The sequence below is a fragment of the Schistocerca gregaria genome, chromosome X, assembly GCF_023897955.1.
Source record: "Schistocerca gregaria isolate iqSchGreg1 chromosome X, iqSchGreg1.2, whole genome shotgun sequence".
Lineage (NCBI taxonomy): Eukaryota > Metazoa > Arthropoda > Insecta > Orthoptera > Acrididae > Schistocerca > Schistocerca gregaria.
The window spans coordinates 654,841,058-654,863,035 of NC_064931.1; the positions used below are offsets into that span (position 1 = coordinate 654,841,058).

The window sequence follows — 21,978 nt, forward strand, 5'->3', positions numbered from 1 at the left end:
TAGACACTGGTGAAGCTGAGACAATGCTTTACAATAAGGTCTGATACAGTTGCCGCCGGGTCGCACATATTGAATCCGACCAAGTTATTTACTGCGACATTTATCTGCAATCGAACGCCTACAGGGAATGGAGGGTGTAAAACAGCGGATTCGGATCCTAGCAAGCGGAAACGTTCTTCGAAATGTTGTTTCATCACGACGACTCACTTATTAAACAAGGAAAATCCTTGAGCAAAACCGTCGGCAAAGATTCAGTAACATTTCCTTCCTTCTAAAACAGTTTCAAATATAAAATAATGTTCTTGCAGGCTAATTTTAGATACTGCATTCATTACAAGAAACAGTGAATATTTTATAATGGAACTTACCTCTTTTCCGATACTCGTCGAAATCCATGACGGCAGAGATCTGTAACATAAACGGCGTTTCATTAATCAGTTATGCTTTCTTTTTTTTATATTATACTAAATCTAAAAATAAACTTAGTTGATGCACGCATCCAAAAATCAAAATGAACTAATTTTCGCAACGTATAATAAAATACTCTCAGCAACCCAACAAAGAAACACAGTAATTACAACATTAACGGAACGAATATTACCATCCCAGTAAAAAGATAAATACCCATTCAGTTTTACATTTAATTCTTTTGTGTTCGTAACTGTATTTTTCACATACATCTACAACTACATTCATACTCCGCAAGCTACTGTACGGTGCGTGGCGCAGAGTACTCTGTACAACTGTTAGTCATTTCCTTTCCCGTTCCACTTGCAAATACAGCGAGGGAAAAACAACTATCTATAAGCCTCCGTATGAGCCCTAATTTCTCGCCGGCCGCTGTGGCCGAGCGATTCTAGGCGCTCCAGTCCGGAACCACGCGGCAGCTACAGTCGCAGGTTCGAATCCTGCCTCGAGCATGGATGTGTGTGATGTCCTTCTAAGTGTAGGGGACTGATGACCTCAGATGTTAAGTCCCACAGTGCATTTGTACCATTTGAACCTAATTTCTAGCATTTTATCTTCGTGGTCCTTATGCGAAATGTATGTTGGCGGCTCTAGAGTTGTTCTGCATTCAGCTTTAAATGCCGGTTCTCTAAATTTTCTCAATAATGCTCCTCGAAATCCCTCCAGTGATTCCCATTTCAGATCCCGAAGCATCTCCGTAACACTTGCATGTTGTTCAAACCTACCGGTAACAAATCTAGCAGCCCACCTCTGAATGACTTCGATCTCTTCCTTTAATCCGACCTGTCACGGACCTCAAACTCTTAAGCAGTACTCAACAATAGGTCGCACTAGCGTCCTATAGGCGATCACTTTTATAGATGAGCCACACTGTTCCCAAATTCTCCCAATAATCAAAAATTGAACATTCGCTTTCCCTACCACAATCTTCACATTCTCGTTCCATTTCATATCTCTTTGCAATGTTACGCCTAGATATTGGAAATGAGCGTTTGGCGTCATGGGCCGGGAGGCTCCTTACGGGGCAGGTCTTATTACATTTGACGCCACATTGGGCGACCTGTGCGCCGGATGGAGATGAAATGATGATAAAGACAACACAACATCCAGTCCCTGAGCGAAGAATATTCCCCAACCCAGCCGGGATTCAAACCCGCACCCGTAGGACGGCAATCCGTCACACTGACCACTCAGCTATCGGGGCGGACGCCTAGACATTTAAACAACGTGACTGTGTCAAACAGGATACCACTAACGCTGTAACAGAACATTACAGTTTTGTTTCTCATATTCATCTGCATTAACTTACATTTGTATACATTTAAAGGCATCTGCCATTTCTCACATCAACTAGAAATTTTGTCTAAGTCACCTTGTATCGTCCTGTAGTCACTGAACTTCGTCATCTTCCCGTGCACCACAGCATTACGAGCAAACAATCGCAGACTGCTGTCTACCCTGTTATCTAGATAATTTATGTATGTACACTACTGGCCATTAAAATTGGTACACCAAGAAGAAATGCAGATGATAAACGGCTATTCATTGGACAAATATATTATACTATAACTGACATGTGCTTACATTTTCACGCAATTTGGGTGCATAGATCCTAAGAAATTAGTATCCAGAACAACCACGTCTGGCCGTAATAAGGGCCTTGATACGCCTGGGCATTGAGTCAAACAGAGCTTGGATGGAGTGTACAGGTACAGCTGCCCATGCAGCTTCAACACGATACCACAGTTCATCAAGAGTAGTGACTGGCGTATTGTGAAGAGCCAGTTGCTTGGACACCACTGACCAGACGTTTTCAGTTGCTGAGAGATTTGGAGAATGTGCTGGCCAGGGCAGCAGTCGAACATTTTCTGTATCCAGAAAGGCCCCTACAGGGCCTGCAGCATCCGATCGTGCATTATCCTGCTGAAATGTAGGGTTTCGTAGGATTCAAATAAAGGGTAGAGCCACGGGTCGTAACTCATATGAAATGTAACGTCCACTGTTCAAAGTGCCGTCAGTGCGAACAAGAGGTGACCGAGACGTGTAACCAATGGCACCCCCATACCACTACGCCGGGTGATACGCCAGTATGGCGATGACGAATACACGCTTCCAATGTTGGTTCACCGCGATGGCGCCAAACACAGATACAACCACCATGATGCTGTAAACAGAATCTGGATTCATCCGAAAAAATGACGTTTTGCCATTCGTGCACTCTGGTTCTGTGTTGAGTACACCAACGCAGGTGCTCCTGTTTGTGATGCAGCGTTAAGGGTAACCGCAGCCATGGTCTCCGAGCTGATAGTCCATGCTGCTGCAAACGTCGTCGAACTGTTCGTGCAGATGGTTCTTGTCTTGCAAACGTCCTCATCTGTTGACTCAGGGATCGAGACGTGGCTGCACGGTCCGTTCCAGCCATGCGGATATGATGCCTGTCATCTCGACTGCTAGTGATACGAGGCCGTTGGGATCCAGCACGGCGTTCCGTATTACCCTCCTGAACCCACCGATTCCATATTCTGCTAACACTCATTGGATCTCGACCAACGCGAGCAGCAGTGTCGCGATACGACCAACCGCAGTCGCGATAGGCTACAATCCGACCTTTATCAAAGTCGGAAACGTGAAGGTAAGCATTTCTCCTCCTTAGAGGAGGCATCACAACAACGTTTTACCAGGATACGTCAGTCAACTGCTGTTTGTGTATGAGAAATCGGTTGTAAACTTTCCTCATGTCAGCAAGTTGTAGGTGTCGCCACCGGCGACAATCTTGTGTGAATGCTCTGAAAAGCTAATCATTTGCATATCACAGTATCTTCTTCCTGTCGGTTAAATTTCGCGTATGTAGCATGCCATCTTCGTGGTGTAGCAATTTTAATGACCAGTAGTGTAGAATTAAAAGCGGTGATCATAAGGTTTAAATCAATATCCAGAAAAACAGAAGTTACGTCATTTTTTATTTGGTTCTTATGTGTCTGCCATTCTGGCTCGTATATACTGCGGATATCAAAGAGAATCATCCGATTAAAAAAAAATCATAACTATTCTGTTATTTGAGATATGTGTGTGAACAACGTACTGTTGAAAGAGAAAACTCTCTCGAATTTTACATGGTTCCCGCTAGGTAGCTGCATTGTGCGCTTGCTTCAGTTCTAGTAAAAATGGTTTCGGAACAACAGAAAGGGTTTTGTGTTGTACGCTTTACGAGTGCGGGTCAGTAATAAGTTTTTGGCGTGACTTTCGTACTATGTAGCACCACAAAGAACCTGTGTGATTTCCGTGTAAGATAATTCTACTGAAGATATTCAAATGATTTGCGAGCGTGTTATTTCCTACGCTGTTATATGCAGTAATTTCACAACAATGTCATTTGTAGGCTGCGGATATTTCTATATTCTATAGAATATACACTCCTGGAAACGGCAGAAAGAACACATTGACACCGGTGTGTCAGACCCACCATACTTGCTCCGGACACTGCGAGAGGGCTGTACAAGCAATGATCACACGCACGGCACACCGGACACACCAGGAACCGCGGTGTTGGCCGTCGAATGGCGCTAGCTGCGCAGCATTTGTGCACCGCCGCCGTCAGTGTCAGCCAGTTTGCCGTGGCATACGGAGCTCCATCGCAGTCTTTAACACTGGTAGCATGCCGCGACAGCGTGGACGTGAACCGTATGTGTAGTGGGCATGCGGGAGGCCGGGTGGACGTACCGCCGAATTGCTCAACACGTGGGGCGTGAGGTCTCCACAGTACATCGATGTTGTCGCCAGTGGTCGGCGGAAGGTGCACGTGCCCGTCGACCTGGGACCGGACCGCAGCGACGCACGGATGCACGCCAAGACCGTAGGATCCTACGCAGTGCCGTAGGGGACCACACCGCCACTTCCCAGCAAATTAGGGACACTGTTGCTCCTGGGGTATCGGCGAGGACCATTCGCAACCGTCTCCATGAAGCTGGGCTACGGTCCCGCACACCGTTAGGCCGTCTTCCGCTCACGCCCCAACATCGTGCAGCCCGCCTCCAGTGGTGTCGCGACAGGCGTGAATGGAGGGACGAATGGAGACGTATCGTCTTCAGCGATGAGAGTCGCTTCTGCCTTGGTGCCAATGATGGTCGTATGCGTGTTTGGCGCCGTGCAGGTGAGCGCCACAATCAGGACTGCATACGACCAAGGCACACAGGGCCAACATCCGGCATCATGGTGTGGGGAGCGATCTCCTACACTGGCCGTACACCTCTGGTGATCGTCGAGGGGACACTGAATAGTGCACGGTACATCCAAACCGTCATGGAACCCATCGTTCTACCATTCCTAGACCGGCAAGGGAACTTGCTGTTCCAACAGGACAATGCACGTCCGCATGTATCCCGTGCCACCCAACGTGCTCTAGAAGGTGTAAGTCAACTACCCTGGCCGGCAAGATCTCCGGATCTGTCCCCCATTGAGCATGTTTGGGACTGGATGAAGCGTCGTCTCACGCGGTCTGCACGTCCAGCACGAACGCTGGTCCAACTGAGGCGCCAGGTGGAAATGGCATGGCAAGCCGTTCCACAGGACTACATCCAGCATCTCTACGATCGTCTCCATGGGAGAATAGCAGCCTGCATTGCTGCGAAAGGTGGATATACACTGTACTAGTGCCGACATTGTGCATGCTCTGTTGCCTGTGTCTATGTGCCTGTGGTTCTGTCAGTGTGATCATGTGATCTATCTGACCCCAGGAATGTGTCAATAAAGTTTCCCCTTCCTGGGACAATGAATTCACGGTGTTCTTATTTCAATTTCCAGGAGTGTATATCAACGGGAACAGGTGGAAATATGTGCCCCGAACGGGACCTCCTGCTTACATGGCAGGCGCTCTATCCATCTGATCCACCGAGGGCACAGAGGATAGCACGACTGCAGGGACTATCTCACGCACGCCTCCCGCGAGACTCACATTCTCACATTGTATGTCCACACACTACATTCGTAGTGTCCCACCCCAACACACTCATTACTCATGGAAGACATTCTTACCAAGTCCCGTAAGAGTTCGGGGAACATGTGTGCATCCGCACAGAAGAAGAAGGTCATGGCCGGAATTGTGTTTGCATGGCATGGACTTGATCCTCTGGCCCACCTCAACCTCTTGGAAACCATTTGGAGCAATTCATGGACTTCATATTCCCAAACAACGATGGAAATTTTGTGCGTAATAATGAGCCATGTCACTGGGACACAGCTGTTCGCAATTGGTTTGAAGAACATTCTGGACAATTCGAGCGAATGATTTGGCTATCCAGATCGCCCGACATGAATTCCATCGATCATTTATGGGAAATCATCGAGAGGTCACTTTGTGCACGAAATCCTGTACCGGCAACACTTTCGCAATGATGGACGGCTATAGAGATAATATGGATCAGCATTTCTTCAGGGGACTTCCATCGACTTGTTCAGTCACTGCCATGTCGAGTTGGTGCACTACGGCGGAGATCCGACACGATATTAGGTGGTATGCCAAGACTTTTGTCACCTCATTGTACACTGAGGCGCCAAAGAAACTGGTATTGGTATGCGTATTCAAATTCAGAGTATGTAAACAGGCAGAGTACAGCGCTGCGGTCGGCAACGCCTACATAAGACAACAAGTGTCTGGCGCAGTTGTTAGATCGGTTACTGCTGTTACAATTTCAGGTTAGCAAGATTTAAGTGAGTTTGAAAGTGATATGTCAGCTCACGAGCGGGGGGGGGGGGGGGGGGGGATACAGCATCTCCGAAGTAGCGATGAAGTGGGGATTTTCCCGTACGACCATTTCACGAGTGTATCGCGAATATCAGGAATCCGGTAAAACATAAGATTTCCAACATCGCTGCTGCTGGAAAAAGATCCTGCAAGAACGGGACCAAGGACGACTGAAGAGAATCGTTTAACGTTGCAGAAGTGTAACCCTTCTATAAATTGCTGCAAATTTCAATGCTGGGCCATCAACAAGTGGCAGCATGCGAACCATTCAACGAAACATCATCGACATGGGCTTTTGGAGCCAAATGCCAAGTCGTGCGTCCTTGGTGACTGCATGTCAGAAAGCTTTAAACCTCGTCTGGACCCGTCAACACTGGCATTGGACTCTTGATGAGTGGAAACATGTTGCCTAGTCGGAGGTGTCTCGTTTCAAGTTTTATCGAGTGGATGGATGTGTACGAGTATGGAGAAAACCTGATGAATCCATGGATCCTGCATGTCAGCAGGGAATTGTTCAAGCTGGTGGAGGGTCTGTAATGGTGTGGGGCGTGTGCAGTTGGAGTGGTATGGGACCTATGATACGTCTAGATATGACTCTGACAGGTGACACGTACGTAAGCATCCTCCCTGATCACCTGCATCCACTCACGTCCATTGTGCATTTCGACGGACTTGAGCAATTCCTGCAGGACGATGAGACACCCCATACGTCCGGAATTGCTTTAAGGTGGCTCCAGGAACACTCTTTTGAGTTGAAACACTTCCACTTGCCACCAAACTCCCCAGACATGAACATTATTGAGTATATCTCGGATGCCTTGCAACCATTCTGTTCAGAAGAGATCTCCACCCCTCGTACTCTTACGGATTTATGTACAGCCCTGCAGGATTCATGGTGTCAGTTCCCTCCAGCACTACTTCAGAGATTGGCTGAAACCATGTTACGTCGTGGGCCGCCACTTCTGGGTGCTCGTGGGGGGAGGTGAACCAGTTTGGCTCTTCAGTGTATATGTAAATGATCAAGAAATGACGTCGGAAGTTCTACGAGGCTGTATGCAGACGATGCTGTTGTCTGCAGGAAGATTGCAACCCTAGAAGACTCTAGCGCAGGCCTGGTCAAGATTTGAGGTCCCAGAGATCACCCGCGTTCTGCGAACGGAACGGAGTCTGCTCAGCGTTTCGGCTTCCCCTCCCCCCCCCCCCTTTTCTCTCCCCCACCCCACACACTGCGCTATTCCAAGAAGGTGTCTGAGCGAGATGGCTCTATGCTGAAGACTGCACACGAGAGTAAATTAGGAGACGTGTTTGCAACACAGTGAAACTACTTCTAAGAGACCAATATTGCAGCATACTTTTATAAGCAGGATTCGATCGTGTATGTTTATTTTACACTTTTTAATGTTTTGCAAAAGCAATACCTTTTATTACTTATTAAATGAGACTTTCTCAGTTTTATAATAAAAAAACAGTTACACACATACGTAAAACTACACATTAAAGAAAGCTGAGTGGCTTGTCGGCACAGTCGGAGACATTGCTCTTGCGGTAACATTTAATTAAAGATTTATAAATTCCTAGACTGAACAAGGAGGTCGTTGAGCTGGGTAATTCTCTGCACGACTATCAGCTCAAATTGCATGTAATGAGGTTCATCAACAATCAGAAAATGAAACGGTCTGTCAAATAAATCGAAACCAGTTTTCAGTCACGCATTTTCATAGAATCTATTCAAGAACTCGTGATGATATGCGATCGTAGTCAATGATGTCTGGTCCACAAACGACTGCCTTGAGTTATCGGAAATTTTCCGTGTCATGAACTTGAAGTCAATTATCTCATAGGATTAATTTTTGTTTCAAAACATCAGTCTTGTCCACCAAATCACTTACCAAATAATTCTTCCCTTGCATTAAGACACTTAATGAATCCAAATAATTGGTGATGCCAATCACAAAAGAGTTTTTCACTACCTTTGACTCAGTTTTTTCCCTAAAGGCAGCAATGGGTTCAGTCAGCATTCACTGTCGTTCGTCACAAGACAGGTGCATCATATCATCTTAGTGACTGGTGTCATAAGGACGTTCTAATAAATGTTTTTCCCGTTCATTATAATGCGATGACATATTATGCACTTTGCAGGGCCTACAAACGATACAAAAAGTAAAGCTATTTCCATTCAGCATTGAATGATATGGCTTCTCCACTCTTTCTGTTTTGGACAAGTGCATAGACGCCATAGTATTCCTAATGCAGAATGAAAATCTAACTTATTACAAGTAATATTGTCAGCAAATTGTGTAGTCTCTGACAAGTCGAATCTTTGCTCTAGCTTCGTCTGGATGCGGCCTCCATTTTCCTCTCCCTCCTCATCCCTTAGCTCAGAGCCAGCCAAGATTTCGGTATGCAGGCCGTGGAACGAGAGCCATTGCTGTCAGCCTCGCTGCACATTTACCTCACTGGCATGGCACGTTGTCTGAGCGATTGGAGAGGGGACAGGGGGAAAATGCGAGTGCGCTGCAATTAAATGGTAATGCACATTGCATAAGACTTGATTTTAAATTTACATTTCTCAGCAACATATTGTTGTTGTTGTTGTCTTCAGTCCTGAGACTGGTTTGATGCAGCTCTCCATGCTACTCTATCCTGTGCAAGCTGCTTCATCTCCCAGTACCTACTGCAACCTACATCCTTCTGAATCTGCTTAGTGTACTCATCTCTCGGTCTCCCTCTACGATTTTTACCCTCCACGCTGCCCTCCAATGCTAAATTTGTGATCCCTTGATGCCTCAAAACATGTCCTACCAACCGATCCCTTCTTCTAGTCAAGTTGTGCCACAAACTTCTCTTCTCCCCAATCCTATTCAATACCTCCTCATTAGTTACGTGATCTATCCACCTTATCTTCAGTATTCTTCTGTAGCACCACATTTCGAAAGCTTCTATTCTCTTCTTGTCCAAACTAGTTATCGTCCATGTTTCACTTCCATACATGGCTACACTCCAAACAAATACTTTCAGAAACGACTTCCTAATACATAAATCTATATTCGATGTTAACAAATTTCTCTTCTTCAGAAACGCTTTCCTTGCCATTGCCAGTCTACATTTTATATCCTCTCTACTTCGACCATCATCAGTTATTTTACTTCCTAAATAGCAAAACTCCTTTACTACTTTAAGTGTCTCATTTCCTAATCTAATTCCCTCAGCATCACCCGATTTAATTTGACTACATTCCATTATCCTCGTTTTGCTTTTGTTAATGTTCATCTTATACCCTCCTTTCAAGACACTGTCCATTCCGTTCAACTGCTCTTCCAAGTCCTTTGCCGTCTCTGACAGAATTACAATGTCATCGGCGAACCTCAAAGTTTTGACTTCGTCTCCATGAATTTTAATACCTACTCCAAATTTTTCTTTTGTTTCCTTTACTGCTTGCTCAATATACAGATTGAATAACATCGGGGAGAGGCTACAACCCTGTCTCACTCCTTTCCCAACCACTGCTTCCCTTTCATGCCCCTCGACTCTTATTACTGCCATCTGGTTTCTGTACAAATTATAAATAGCCTTTCGCTCCCTGTATTTTACCCCTGCCACCTTTAGAATTTGAAAAAGAGTATTCCAGTCAACATTGTCAAAAGCTTTCTCTAAGTCTACAAATGCTAGAAACGTAGGTTTGCCTTTTCTTAATCTTTCTTCTAAGATAAGTCGTAAGGTCAGTATTGCCTCACGTGTTCCAACATTTCGACGGAATCCAAACTGATCCTCCCCGAGGTCTGCATCTACCAGTTTTTCCATTCGTCTGTAGAGAGTACGTGTTAGACTATGCACATGCATACAGAAACAGTAGGAAAAATAGCCTAGGCCAAGTTCGGTAACAAGCAAGGTCGTCATTACAAATCGTGGAACTGTCCCGGTCAGCAAGTTCACTGTTCAGTCACATTAATGTAACCACCTGTAAAACGCCTGAATATTCACTTTTGCAGTGCAGACAGCTGTGAGGAGTGGAGGAAAAAAGTCAGCTAGGTTCCGGAAGATACCGACAGAGATGTGCTGCCATGTCGACTCAAGTGCCGTGCCCAGGTGCGCTGGGTTTTTCGGTTAAGGGTAGCTAGCGCGAACAGTGCGATCGTGGTAGTCCGACAGATTCTCAATTGGATTTAAATCCGTGAAGTTCTGTGACAATGGGGACACGGTAAACTCACCCTGGTGCTCTTCAAACCACGCACGTACACTGCGAGCTGTTCGACATGTTCCTTTGTCCTTCTGGTAGGTGCCATCGAGCCACTGAAAAACACGCTGCCTGTAAGGGTGTACGTGGTCCCCAAGGATAGATGCACAGTTGTCATGATCCACTGTGCCTTTTAGGATGACGAGATAACTCAGGGAATTCCACAAAAACGTTCCTCGGTCTAAAACGCACCCTCCTCCAACCTGAGCACTTCCGACAATTGTTGCAGGGCCAATGTCTGTCTGTCCAATAGAGCATGAAAAGTAGTTCATCTGAAAAGGCCACTGTCACCACTAAGAAGACGTCGAGTTGAGGTATTGGCCTGTAAATTCCAGAATTCGTCGCTGTCATCATAGAGGTGCATAAACAAAGCCAATGCTGCGGATGTCAATGCGCAGCAATACTCACTGAACGAACCTTGAGAAGACACTGTTGGTAGCCCCTTGGTTGATCTGGACGGTCAGGAGCTCAACAGTTGCACGTCTGTTCGCCCGTACACATCCCCGCAGCCGTCGCTCACCATTGTAATCTGGCGGTGCACCACAGCTACCTCGGCACCGTTGTACACTCATGCTCATAAATTAAGGATAATTGTAGAATGTGGTGCCACGCAACGTGTCACTACACAAAACTGGCGCTAATAGCATAGGCACATAGAGAACTCACACGACACAGATCTGTAAGTACGTGGTACTGGTGATAAGTTGAGTAAACCGTCCCGAAACACATGTGCTACAAAATGCCACTGTTTCCTTCGCATGTACCCCGATATCAATATGGGATATGATCACCATGCACACGTACACAGGCAGCACAACGGGTTGGCATACTCTGGATCATGTGGTCGAGCAACTGCTGGGGTATAGCCAACCATTCTCGCACCAGTGCCTGTCGGAGCTCCTGAAGTGTCCTAGAGGTTTGAAGACATGCAACGATACGTCGACCGAGAGAATCCCAGACATGCTCGATGGTGTTTAGCTCTGGAGAACAGGCAGGCCACTGTATTCGCCTGATATCTTCTCCTCCATGATGGCAGCTCGGTGGGGCCGTGCATTATCATCCATCAGAAGGGAGATGTGACCCACTGCATCCCTGAAAAGGCTGACATACTGGAAAAAAATGACATCCCAATACACCTGACCTGTTACAGTTCCTCTGTCAAAGACATGCAGGGGTGTATGTGCACCAATCATAATCCCGCCCAACACCATCAACCCACGACCTCCATACAGGTCCCTTTCAATGATATTAAGGGGTTGGTATCTGGTTCCTGGTTCACGCCAGATGGAAACCCGCCGAGAATCCCTGTTCGGACTATACCTGAACTCGTCCGTGAAGAAAACCTGGGACCACTATTCCAGTGACCATGTACTGTGTTCTTGACACCAGGCTTTACGGGCCCTCCTGTGACCAGGGTTCAGTGGAACGCACCTTGCAGGTCTCCGGGAGAATAAACCATGTGTGTTCAGTCGTCTGTAGACTGTGCGTCTGGAGACAACTGTTCCAGTGACTGCGGTGAGGTCCCGAGCAAGGCTACCTGCAGTACTCCGTGGCTGTCTGTGGGCACTGATGGTGAGATATTGGTCTTCTTGTGGTGTTGTACACTGTGGACGTCTCTGGACACGTTACCTGTCTGCTGGAATCGTTGCAATAATCTTGAGATCATACTTTGTGGCACATGGAGGGCCCGTGCTACGACCTGCTGTGTTTGACCAGCCTCCAGTCGCCCTAGTGTTCTACCCCTCAAAATGTCATCAATGTGTGTTCTTCGAACCATTTTTAATACACAGTCACCATTAGCACGTCTGAAAACGGCTGCACACTGACTCGCTGCACCGTACTCTGACACGCACCAATACACCTCTGCGTATGTGGACTGCTGCCAGCGCCACTGTGCGACCACCGCAGGTCAAATGCACCGCATGGTCATACTCCGAGGTGATTTAAACTCACAAACCGCCCACCAGAGCGTTGTTTCACCATGTACCAGCATTATCCTTAATTTATGAGCATGAGTGTGGATAGCGCCGTTTTGCCATGCACGGTATACGTTAACCACGGCGGCATGCTAACAGTTAGTAAACTTAGCCGTTTCGGAATGGCTTCTATCCTTAGCCCCGAAGCTAATGATCCTCTCCTTTTGGATGTCAGCTAAACCTCTCCGTTTCCACATTCCGACAACGGCTGCACTGTTTTTCCGCGTCCCCCCCCCCCCCCCCTTTCCCCGCTGCTAGTGCCTGCTACTTGAGGTCTGTGAGCGGTTATTGCACGTTAAGGTCGAACATAGGCGGTGGTAACCGGACTGTGTAGAAACTTCTTCGTGCCCAAACGATGTAAAAAATAGTGAGCCGCGGTGCTGGTGTACGGCTGTCCCCACTCTGCCGGTGGTGGCACTGGCAGTAAGCTCTCAATGCGTTCTCTCGCCGGTGGCACCAAATGTGGACTCTGCCGATGTGATGGCGGCTAAGTTGACATGCTGCCACGATGACATTTCTGGGAAACAAAAATCTCTCCAGCGTTATTAGCATGGACTATGCAAACTGAAATCTGATGTAACGCAGACAGATCTGTTCATACGTCAGGTCCAGAAGGCCTTCTTAATGGCTTCCACTTGGTACCTTCTTCCTTCATGCGCCGAATGCATTCAGTACATTTTCGGACAATCTCTCACTGAATGTACGATCAGCTTTGTGACTGGTTCAGGACTTTCTAGCAGATAAAACATGTCATTCTGAACTTGATGAATTTTTCAGACGTAAAAGTAACTTTGGGAGTATCTAAAGTCAGTATTATTGCGTCATTTCTGTTCACAGTATGTACACTGCCAGCCATTGAAGTCGCATCTTAAAAGCAGTGTGCAGAAAAGGTCTAATCGCCACAATGTGTACTGCGTGGTTGGGTATGCAAATTAGAGTTCACGCCGAGGCTTACCGACGATCGTTGTTCCCACTCACAGTTGTTGAATGGAACCAGGAAGAGGGTAGATAATGTGGCTTAAAGGAGTATCCCCAGCCACACAGTGGCCTACGGAGTATGGAAGAAGATGTAAGGCATTGGAGACGAATCGTTGTCTCAACGGAGAGGGACAGCCGAAGGGTGGTGATGATGACGATGATTTGAGGGACGGAGCGCTCAGCATCATCAGCACCTTGACAGAAAGTCAGCATGCCAGTCTCATGGGTGGGGACGAAGTCTGTCCTCACATGAGGAGCAGTTGATAATGCATTAAAGTCTGCCTGCCTACGCCAGTTCACAAAATTTCACCATTCTTGTAACACTGGATCAGTATCGGCGAGGACAGTGGGCAGATCTCCATCGAGGCTGAGGCCTGTCCTAATATCAGTACATAGGAAACATGTTGCCAACTAAAAGTGCCATACCACAAACCTCATGGTAAGAAGGAAGAGACCTACATCTACATACAAGCCCCGGAAGCCACCACACGTTTATGGTGGAGGACAGCGTGTACTACCGATAGTCAGTTTCTTTCTTGCTCCACTCGAAATAAAACGAAGGGAAACGACTGTCTATATGCTTTCGTATGAACTCTGAGTCCACATATCTTTACTTCATAATCACTATGTGAAATACAGGTTTGTGACAGTAGAATAGTTCCGTAATCTGTCGCAAATGCTGCTTTCCTAAACTTTCTCTGTTGTGTTTCACGAAAAGAACATCCCCCTCTCTTCAGGAATTCTTATTTGAGTTCACGAGGCATCTCCATGATACTCGAATGCTGATCGAATTTACTACTAACAAATCTAGTAGCATACCTCTGAATGGTATCGATATCTTCCTTTAATCCGACCTGGTAGGATCCCAAACACTTGAGTAGTACCAAACGATGGGACCGCACAAGTTTTCTTTCCTCAGTCTCCTTTGTAGATGAGCTACACTTTTCTAATACTCTCCCAGTAAGGTGAAGTCGACCATGCACCTTCCCTACAACTGACCATACGTGCTTGTTCTATTTCATGTCGCTTTGCAGCGTTACGCTTACATATTTAATGGATGTGACTGTGTCATACAGCACACCATTCGAACATTACAGGATCGTTTTTCCTACTCATCTACATTTAGAGCAAGATTCTATTCCCCATACTAAGGAGAATTTAAAGAATCCTCCCAGAATCTGCTGGTAATAATTTAGGGAACGCCTTGACACGCAGATATCCAAAGATGATGTCGTGCTGTTAGTAGTAGATAACGATCCTCCGAGGTGTTGTAAGCCATGGCGAAACTATTTGGGGTCGAGGTTTAACATCTTTCCTTGTTTGAAACGCTTAAAACCGCCTTTACGCTATATGTAGTCCCTGCGAGACATAATGTGCCTTCCTCGCACTTCTCAGCATTCAGTTATCTTACAATTCCGCATCAGCTTCAGATATAGTTCTAGCGCAATTACGATCCGTAACACAGTTAATGCGTGAGGATGGCACCCTGGAATCAAATCTTTATAAACCACTGACCTATATGACCTTCAGCAAGCAGAAACGACTATATGTTGATGCTCTTTTACGTCACAATGTTGTAGTGCTTTTTATAAATCTCTAAATTCTATGAATGTAGGTTTGTTTGCCTTTCTCCAGTCTGTCTCAACGAATACGACAAAATATTAATTTTTCGCTTTTATCGACATCGAATTCCTTGTAAACAGAACTCTAGTTCAGGTGGACAAAGGCGGGAAACAAATTCGTTACAGTTCTAATCGAAGAAAAATCTCATCATCCGCCTTACAATTTACATCCACTTAAAGTAATTTGCGGAAACCGTGAATAACCTACACCAGGAAGGCCGCCCGAGAATGAGAACCTCCTCCTCCCGAACACATTTTTAATATCTCCATCACGGTACCTTACTCTAGCAAACAGCGAAATGCATTTTAAACTAATACACGGGTAAGAATAAGTGATTGCATTTCCTTTAATCAATGTATTTATATTCCCTTAGAGCTGATAGTACAAAAGCAAACGCGTCGCGCTGGCTTGCGAAGCAGGAGGAAACCAAGACCCGACTGGAGTCCGCGTAGCACATTAACGTCTGCAGGTTAGTGTACTGGCCCGTCTGATTGTTGTTTTTAGTATCTTTCTACGCTGTTTCGGGAAATGCTGGGCCGGTCCCAGAAGTTCGACTCAGAACACACAGTACCTAACAAAATAATACGGAAACACTCGGAACAAAGTTTACATGTTTCACAGGCAGATGGCACACAAACTTCTTCTCATATTTTACGTGACGACTGTGGCGTCAGGAGGTTACCCGGTTACGTAGTTAAACAATAAAATAAAATTTGCCTCATCGTGAAAAATTGACGCCATACTAGACGAGATAAACGCTGGAGAATAGAAAGAAGCCGGCCCGGGTGGCGCTATAGCCTGAAACCGCGCGACCGCTACGTCGCAGGTTATAATTCTGCCTCGGGCATGGATGTGTGTGATGTCCTTAGGTTAGTTAGATTTAAGTAGTTCTAAGTTCTAGGGGACTGATGACCTTAGAAGTTAAGTCCCATAGTGCTCAGAACCATTAGAATCATTTTTGAATAGAAAGAAATATATTTCCTTTAGGGGAATGATTGGGTAATGGGAATGAAATTAATTTATTTATTCATGTAGATGCAAAGACATCATGTGATATGAGTGGCAACCGGTTAGAAGCTCTAAACCTGGGATGTAATGAATACGCTATCTGATAAAAACTGCCAGGACACGTATTAATGGACATTAATACTGGATGTGTCCACCCTTCACCTTCATGATAGATTGAACTGTGCTGTTAACACTTTTAGTGAGGTGCATGAATGTCTGTGGATGAATGGAAGTCCATCCTCCGCCATGAGCCGAGACCAGAGGAGGTAGTGATGTACGACGTTGGGGTACAGAGAGAAGTTGACGTTTCAGCTCATCCCAAATGTGGTCCATTGGGTTCAGGTCGGGGCTCTGGGCAGGTCAGTCCATTTCAGGGGTATTGTTGTCCACAACCATTGCCTCACAGATGCTGCTTCATGGCACGGTTCATTCTCATGCTGATACCAACAATCATTGTCTTCGAACTGTTCCCCTACTTACGCACTACACAATGCAGTAAGATATGGTTATAGCCTTCCTAGTTTAGCGTTTTCGTAGCTCAGTAACGGGACCACACACTAACCGTGGAAAACACCCCCATACTATAACACTACCTCTTCTACACTTCAGTATTCTACATCTACACCTACATCCATACTCCACGAGCCACCTGACGGTGTGTGGTGGAGGGCACTTTGAGTACCACTATCGGTTCTCCCTTCTATTACAGTCTCGTATTGTTCGTGGTAAGAAAGATTGTCGGTATGACTCTGTGTGGGCTCTAATCTCTCTGATTTTTATCCCAATGGTCTCTTCGCGAGATGTACGTAGGAGGGAGCAATATACTGCTTGACTCTTCGGTGAAGATATGTTCTCGAAACATCAACTAAAGCCCGTACCGAGCTACTGAGCGTCTCCCCTAAAGAATCATCCACCGGAGTTTATCTATCATCTCCGTAACGCTTTCGCGATTACTAAATGATCCTGTAACGAAGCGCGCTGCTCTCCGTTGGATCTTCTCTATCTCTTCTATCAACCCTATCTGGTATGGATCCCACACTGCTGAGCAATATTCAAGCAGTGGGCGAACAAGTGTACTGAAACCTACTTGCTTTGTTTTCGGATTGCATTTCCTTAGGATTCTTCCAATGAATCTCAGTCTGGCATCTGCTTTACCGACGAACAACTCCATATGATCATTCCATTTTAAATCACTCCTACTGCCTATTCCCAGATAATTCATGGAATTAGCTGCTTCCAGTTGCTGACCTGCTACATTGTAGCTAAATCATTAAGGATATTTCTTTCTATGTATTCGCAGCACATTACACTTGTCTACATTGAGATTAAATTGCCATTCGCTGCACCATGCGTCAATTCGTGCAGATCCTCCTGCATTTCAGTACAATTTTCCATTCTTACAACCTCTCGATATGCCACAGCATAATCCGCAAAAAGCCTCAGTGAACTTCCGATGTTATCCACAAGGTCATTTATGTATATTGTGAATAGAAATGGTCCTACGACACTCCCCTGCGGCACACCTGAAATCACTCTTACTTCGGAAGACTTCTCTCCCTTGAGAATAACATGCTACGTTCTGTTATCTAGGAACTCTTCAATCCAATCACACAATTGGTCTGATAGTCCATATGCTCTTAGTTTGTTCATTAAACGACTGTGGGGGACTGTATCGAACGCCTTGCGGAGGTCAAGAAACACGGCATCTATCTGGGAGCCCGTGTCTATGGCCCTCTGAGCTCGGTTTTACACGATCGTCTTTTTGGAAACCCATGCTGATTCCTACAGAGTAGATTTCTAGTCTCCAGAAAAGTCATTATACTCGAACATAATACGTGTTCCAAAATTCTACAACTGATCAACGTTAGAGATATAGGTCTATAGTTCTGACGAACGCTACGCTCTTCTAGAGACCTACGGTACACCGCTGCAAGAATGGGGGCAAGTTCCTTCGCGTACTCTGTGTATCCCACCAGGTGCAGCGGCCTTTCCTGTTTTGAGCGATTTTAATTGTTTTTCTATCCCTCTGTCATCTATTTCGATATATACCATTTTGTCATCTGAGCGACAAACTAGAGAAGGAACTACAGTGCAGTTTCCCTCTGTGAAACAGCTATGGAGAAAGACATTTAGTATTTCGGCCTTTAGTCTGTCATCCCCTATTTCAGTGCCATTTTGGTCACAGAGTGTCTCGACATTTTGTTTTGACCCACCTACCGCTTTGACATAAGACCAAAATTTCTTAGAATTTTCTGCCAAGTCAGTACAAGCAAACTTTTCTTTCGAATTCATTGAAATGAATATTTTCTCCAGATATTGATCAAAGCCAAACCGCTCTGTCGGGTAGCGAAGGGATATAGCGTGATTCGCCATCGCAAATCACTCGTTGCCAGTCATCCATTGTCTAATGGCGTCGCCCACAAACCATTTCAAGCGTCACTTAGCACTAACGATAGAAATGTGTGGCTGGAGGTACTCGTCTATTGTACCACTTTCTTTTTAACTCCTTATGCACATTCACTGTTATAGTTGGACTGCTGGTAGCACAGTGGAACTGACGAGTTATTCCTTCCACTGATTTCATGCGATTTTCTACTACCAGCCTCTGCAGTGCTCAACGGTCTCTGTCCGCAGATGAGGTCCGCCTGGTGTCGGTTTAGCTGCGGCAGTCCTCTTGTGTTTCCACTTCACAACCACATCAGCAACAGTCGACTTGGAAAGCTATAGTACGGTTGAAATATCCCTAATGCATTTGTTATTCAGATGACATCGAATTGCAGCACCCAAGAAGAAATCTTGAGAAGACTTTGAAAACAGGTTGGAGACTTTGGCTCAAGCTGCTGGAAAACCATTCTGGAGTGTAATTAACAGTCTTCGAAAGGGAGGTAATAAGGAAATGACAAATATATTGGACAGGTCAGGAAAACTGCTGGTGAATCCTGTTGATGACTTGGGCAGACGTAGGGAATATTTTGAAGAGTTGCTCAATGTAGGTGAAAATACGATCAGTAATGTTTCAGATTTCGATGTACGATGGGATAGGAATGATGATAGAAATAGGATCACATTGCAGTGCAATAAAGAGGCTGGGGTGGATGAAATTAAGTCGGAACTCATCAAATACAGTGGAATGTCAGGTCTTAAATGGCTACACAGGATAACTGAAATGGCGTGGGAGTCGGAACAGGTTCCATCAGACTGGACGAAAGCAGTAATCAGAACAATCTTTAAACATGGAAACAGAAAAGATTGTAACAACCACAGTGGTATCTCTTTAATCAGCGTTGTGGGTAAAATCCTCTCACGTATTGTTGAAAGGAAACAGCGAGTATTAGTTGAGGACAAATTGGATGAAAATCAGTGTGGGTTTATGCCTCTTAGAAGTTGTCAGGACCAGATCTTTAGCTTACGGCAAATAATGGAGAAGTATTACGAGTGGAACAGGGAATTCTATCTATGCTTTATAGATCTAGAAAAGGCATATGACCGGTTTCCTAGGAGGAAGTTATTGTCTGTTCTACGAGATTATGGAATAGGAGGCAAACTTTTGCAAGCAATTAAAGGTCTTTACATAGATAGTCAGATAGTCAGGCAGCAGTTAGAGATGACGGTAAATTGAGTTCATGGTTCGGAGTAGTTTCAGGGGTAAGACAAGGCTGCAACCTGTCTCCACTGTTGTTCACATTATTTATGGATCATATGTTGAAAACAATAGACCGGCTGGGTGAGATTAAGATATGTGAACACAAAATAAGCAGTCTCGCATTTGCGGATGACTTAGTTGTGATCGCAGATTCGACTGAAAGTTTGCAAAGTAATATTTCAGAGCTAGATCAGAAATGTAAGGACTATGGTGTAAAGATTAGCATCTCCAAAACAAAAGTAATGTCAGTGGGAAAGAGATATAAACGGATTGAGTGCCAAATAGGAGGAACAAAGTTAGAACAGGGAGACGGTTTTATTTATTTAATTATTTATTTATTTATTGTTCCGTGGGACCAAATTAAGGAGAAGTCTCCATGGTCATGTAACGAGTCAATACATGAAATTATAACACGATATTAGAAATAGATAAAATGAAATATAAAAAAACATATTCAGGTGACAAGTCGTAAGTTTAAATAAAGAAAATCAATAATGTAACACTGGAATTTGCTTAATTTTTTAGCTCTTCCAGGAGCTCCTCGACAGAATAGAAGGAGTGAGCGATGAGGAAACTCTTCAGTTTAGACTTAAACGAGTTTGGGCTACTGCTAAGATTGTTGAGTTCTTGTGGTAGCTTATTGAAAATGGATGCAGGAGAATACTGCACTCCTTTCTGCACAAGAGTCAAGGAAGTGCACTCCATATGCAGATTTGATTTCTGCCTAGTATTAACTAAGTGAAAGCTGCTAACTCTTGGGAATAGGCTAATATTGCCAACAACAAACGACATTAAAGAAAATATATACTGTGAGGGCAATGTCAGAATTCCCAGACAATTAAATAGGGGCCGACAAGAGGTTCTCGAACTTACACCACATATAGCTCGAACAGCCAGTTTTTGAGCCAAAAATACCCATTTTGAATCAGAAGAATTACCCCAAAAAATAACACCATACGACATAAGTGTATGAAAATATGCGAAATAGACTGCTTTTCGTGTTGAAGTGTCACTTATTTCAGATACTGTTCTAATGGTAAATAAAGCAGCATTTAGTTTCTGAACAAGATCCTGGACATGGGCTTCCCACAACAGCTTACTATCTATCCGAACGCCTAGGAACTTGAACTGTTCCGTCTCGCTTATAATATGCCCATTCTGTCTGATCAAAATATCGGTTCTTGTTGAACTGTGAGTTAGAAACTGTAAAAACTGAGTCTTTTGAAGCACCTGTAATACTGGAAGGCATATCTTATATATAAATATGAAACAGCAGTGGCCCCAGCACCGACCCTTGGGGAACGCCCCGCTTAACAGTGCCCCATTGGGACTGAACATCACTACCACTCTCAATATTGCGGAGTATTACCTTCTGCTTTCTCTTCTTAAAGTAAGAGGCGAACCAATTATAAGCTACTCCCCTTACTCCATAATGGTCCAACTTCTGCAGTAATATTTTGTGGTCAACACAGTCAAAAGCCTTCGTTAAATCATGAAAACACCCAGCGTTTGCAGCATTTTACTATCCAAAACCTCACAGAGAAAAGAGAATATAGCATTTTCAGTTGTTAAACCATTTCTAAAACCAAACTGAACATTTGACAGCAAATTATGTGAATTTAAATGGCCCAGTGACCTTGTATATACAACCTTCTCGATAACTTTAGCAAACACCGAGTACTTAGGGTGCTTATTCTCACAGGATGGCAACATAGTGAAAGAACTGGAAGCGAGGTGTAGCAAAGCTAATGCAGTGAGCGCTCAGCTACGATCTACTCTCTTCTGCAAGAAGGAAGTCAGTACCAAGACTAAGTTATCTGTGCACCGTTCAATCCTTCGATCAACTTTGTTGTATGGGACCGAAAGCTGGGTGGATTCAGGTTACCTTATCAATAAGGTTGAGGTTACGGATATCAAAGTAGCTAGGATGATTGCAGGTACCAGTAGATGGGGACAATGGCAGTAGGGTGTCCACAGTGAGGAAATGAAAGAAAAACTGGGAATGAACTCTATACATGCAGCAGTCAAGGCGAACAGGCTTAGATGGTGAGGTCATGTTATACGCATGGGAGAAGCAAGGTTACCCAAGAGACTCATGGGTTCAGCAGTAGAGGGTAGGAGGAGTCGGGGTAGACCAAGGAGAAGGTACCTGGATTCGGTGAAGAATGATTTTGAAGTAATAGACACCAGTGTTAGTACTGAATAGGGGATCATGGAGGAATTTTATAAGGGGGACAATGCTCCAGACTGAATGCTGAAAGGCATAATCAGTCTTAAATGATGATGATGATGATGATGATGATGATAT

The 21,978-nt window shown here is 45.0% G+C and overlaps 1 protein-coding gene across 2 annotated transcripts in view; it reads right to left on the bottom strand.

Moving 5' to 3' along the window:
* LOC126297689 (histidine decarboxylase) overlaps positions 1–21,978 on the bottom strand; it is a 393,180-nt gene that overhangs the window by 258,267 nt on the left and 112,935 nt on the right. For both annotated transcript variants that reach the window (XM_049988805.1, XM_049988804.1), the window contains exon 2: positions 369–408. In XM_049988805.1, coding sequence (XP_049844762.1) covers positions 369–396 — 28 coding nt within the window. In that variant the 5' untranslated portion in view covers positions 397–408. The remainder of the gene's footprint in view (positions 1–368; positions 409–21,978) is intronic.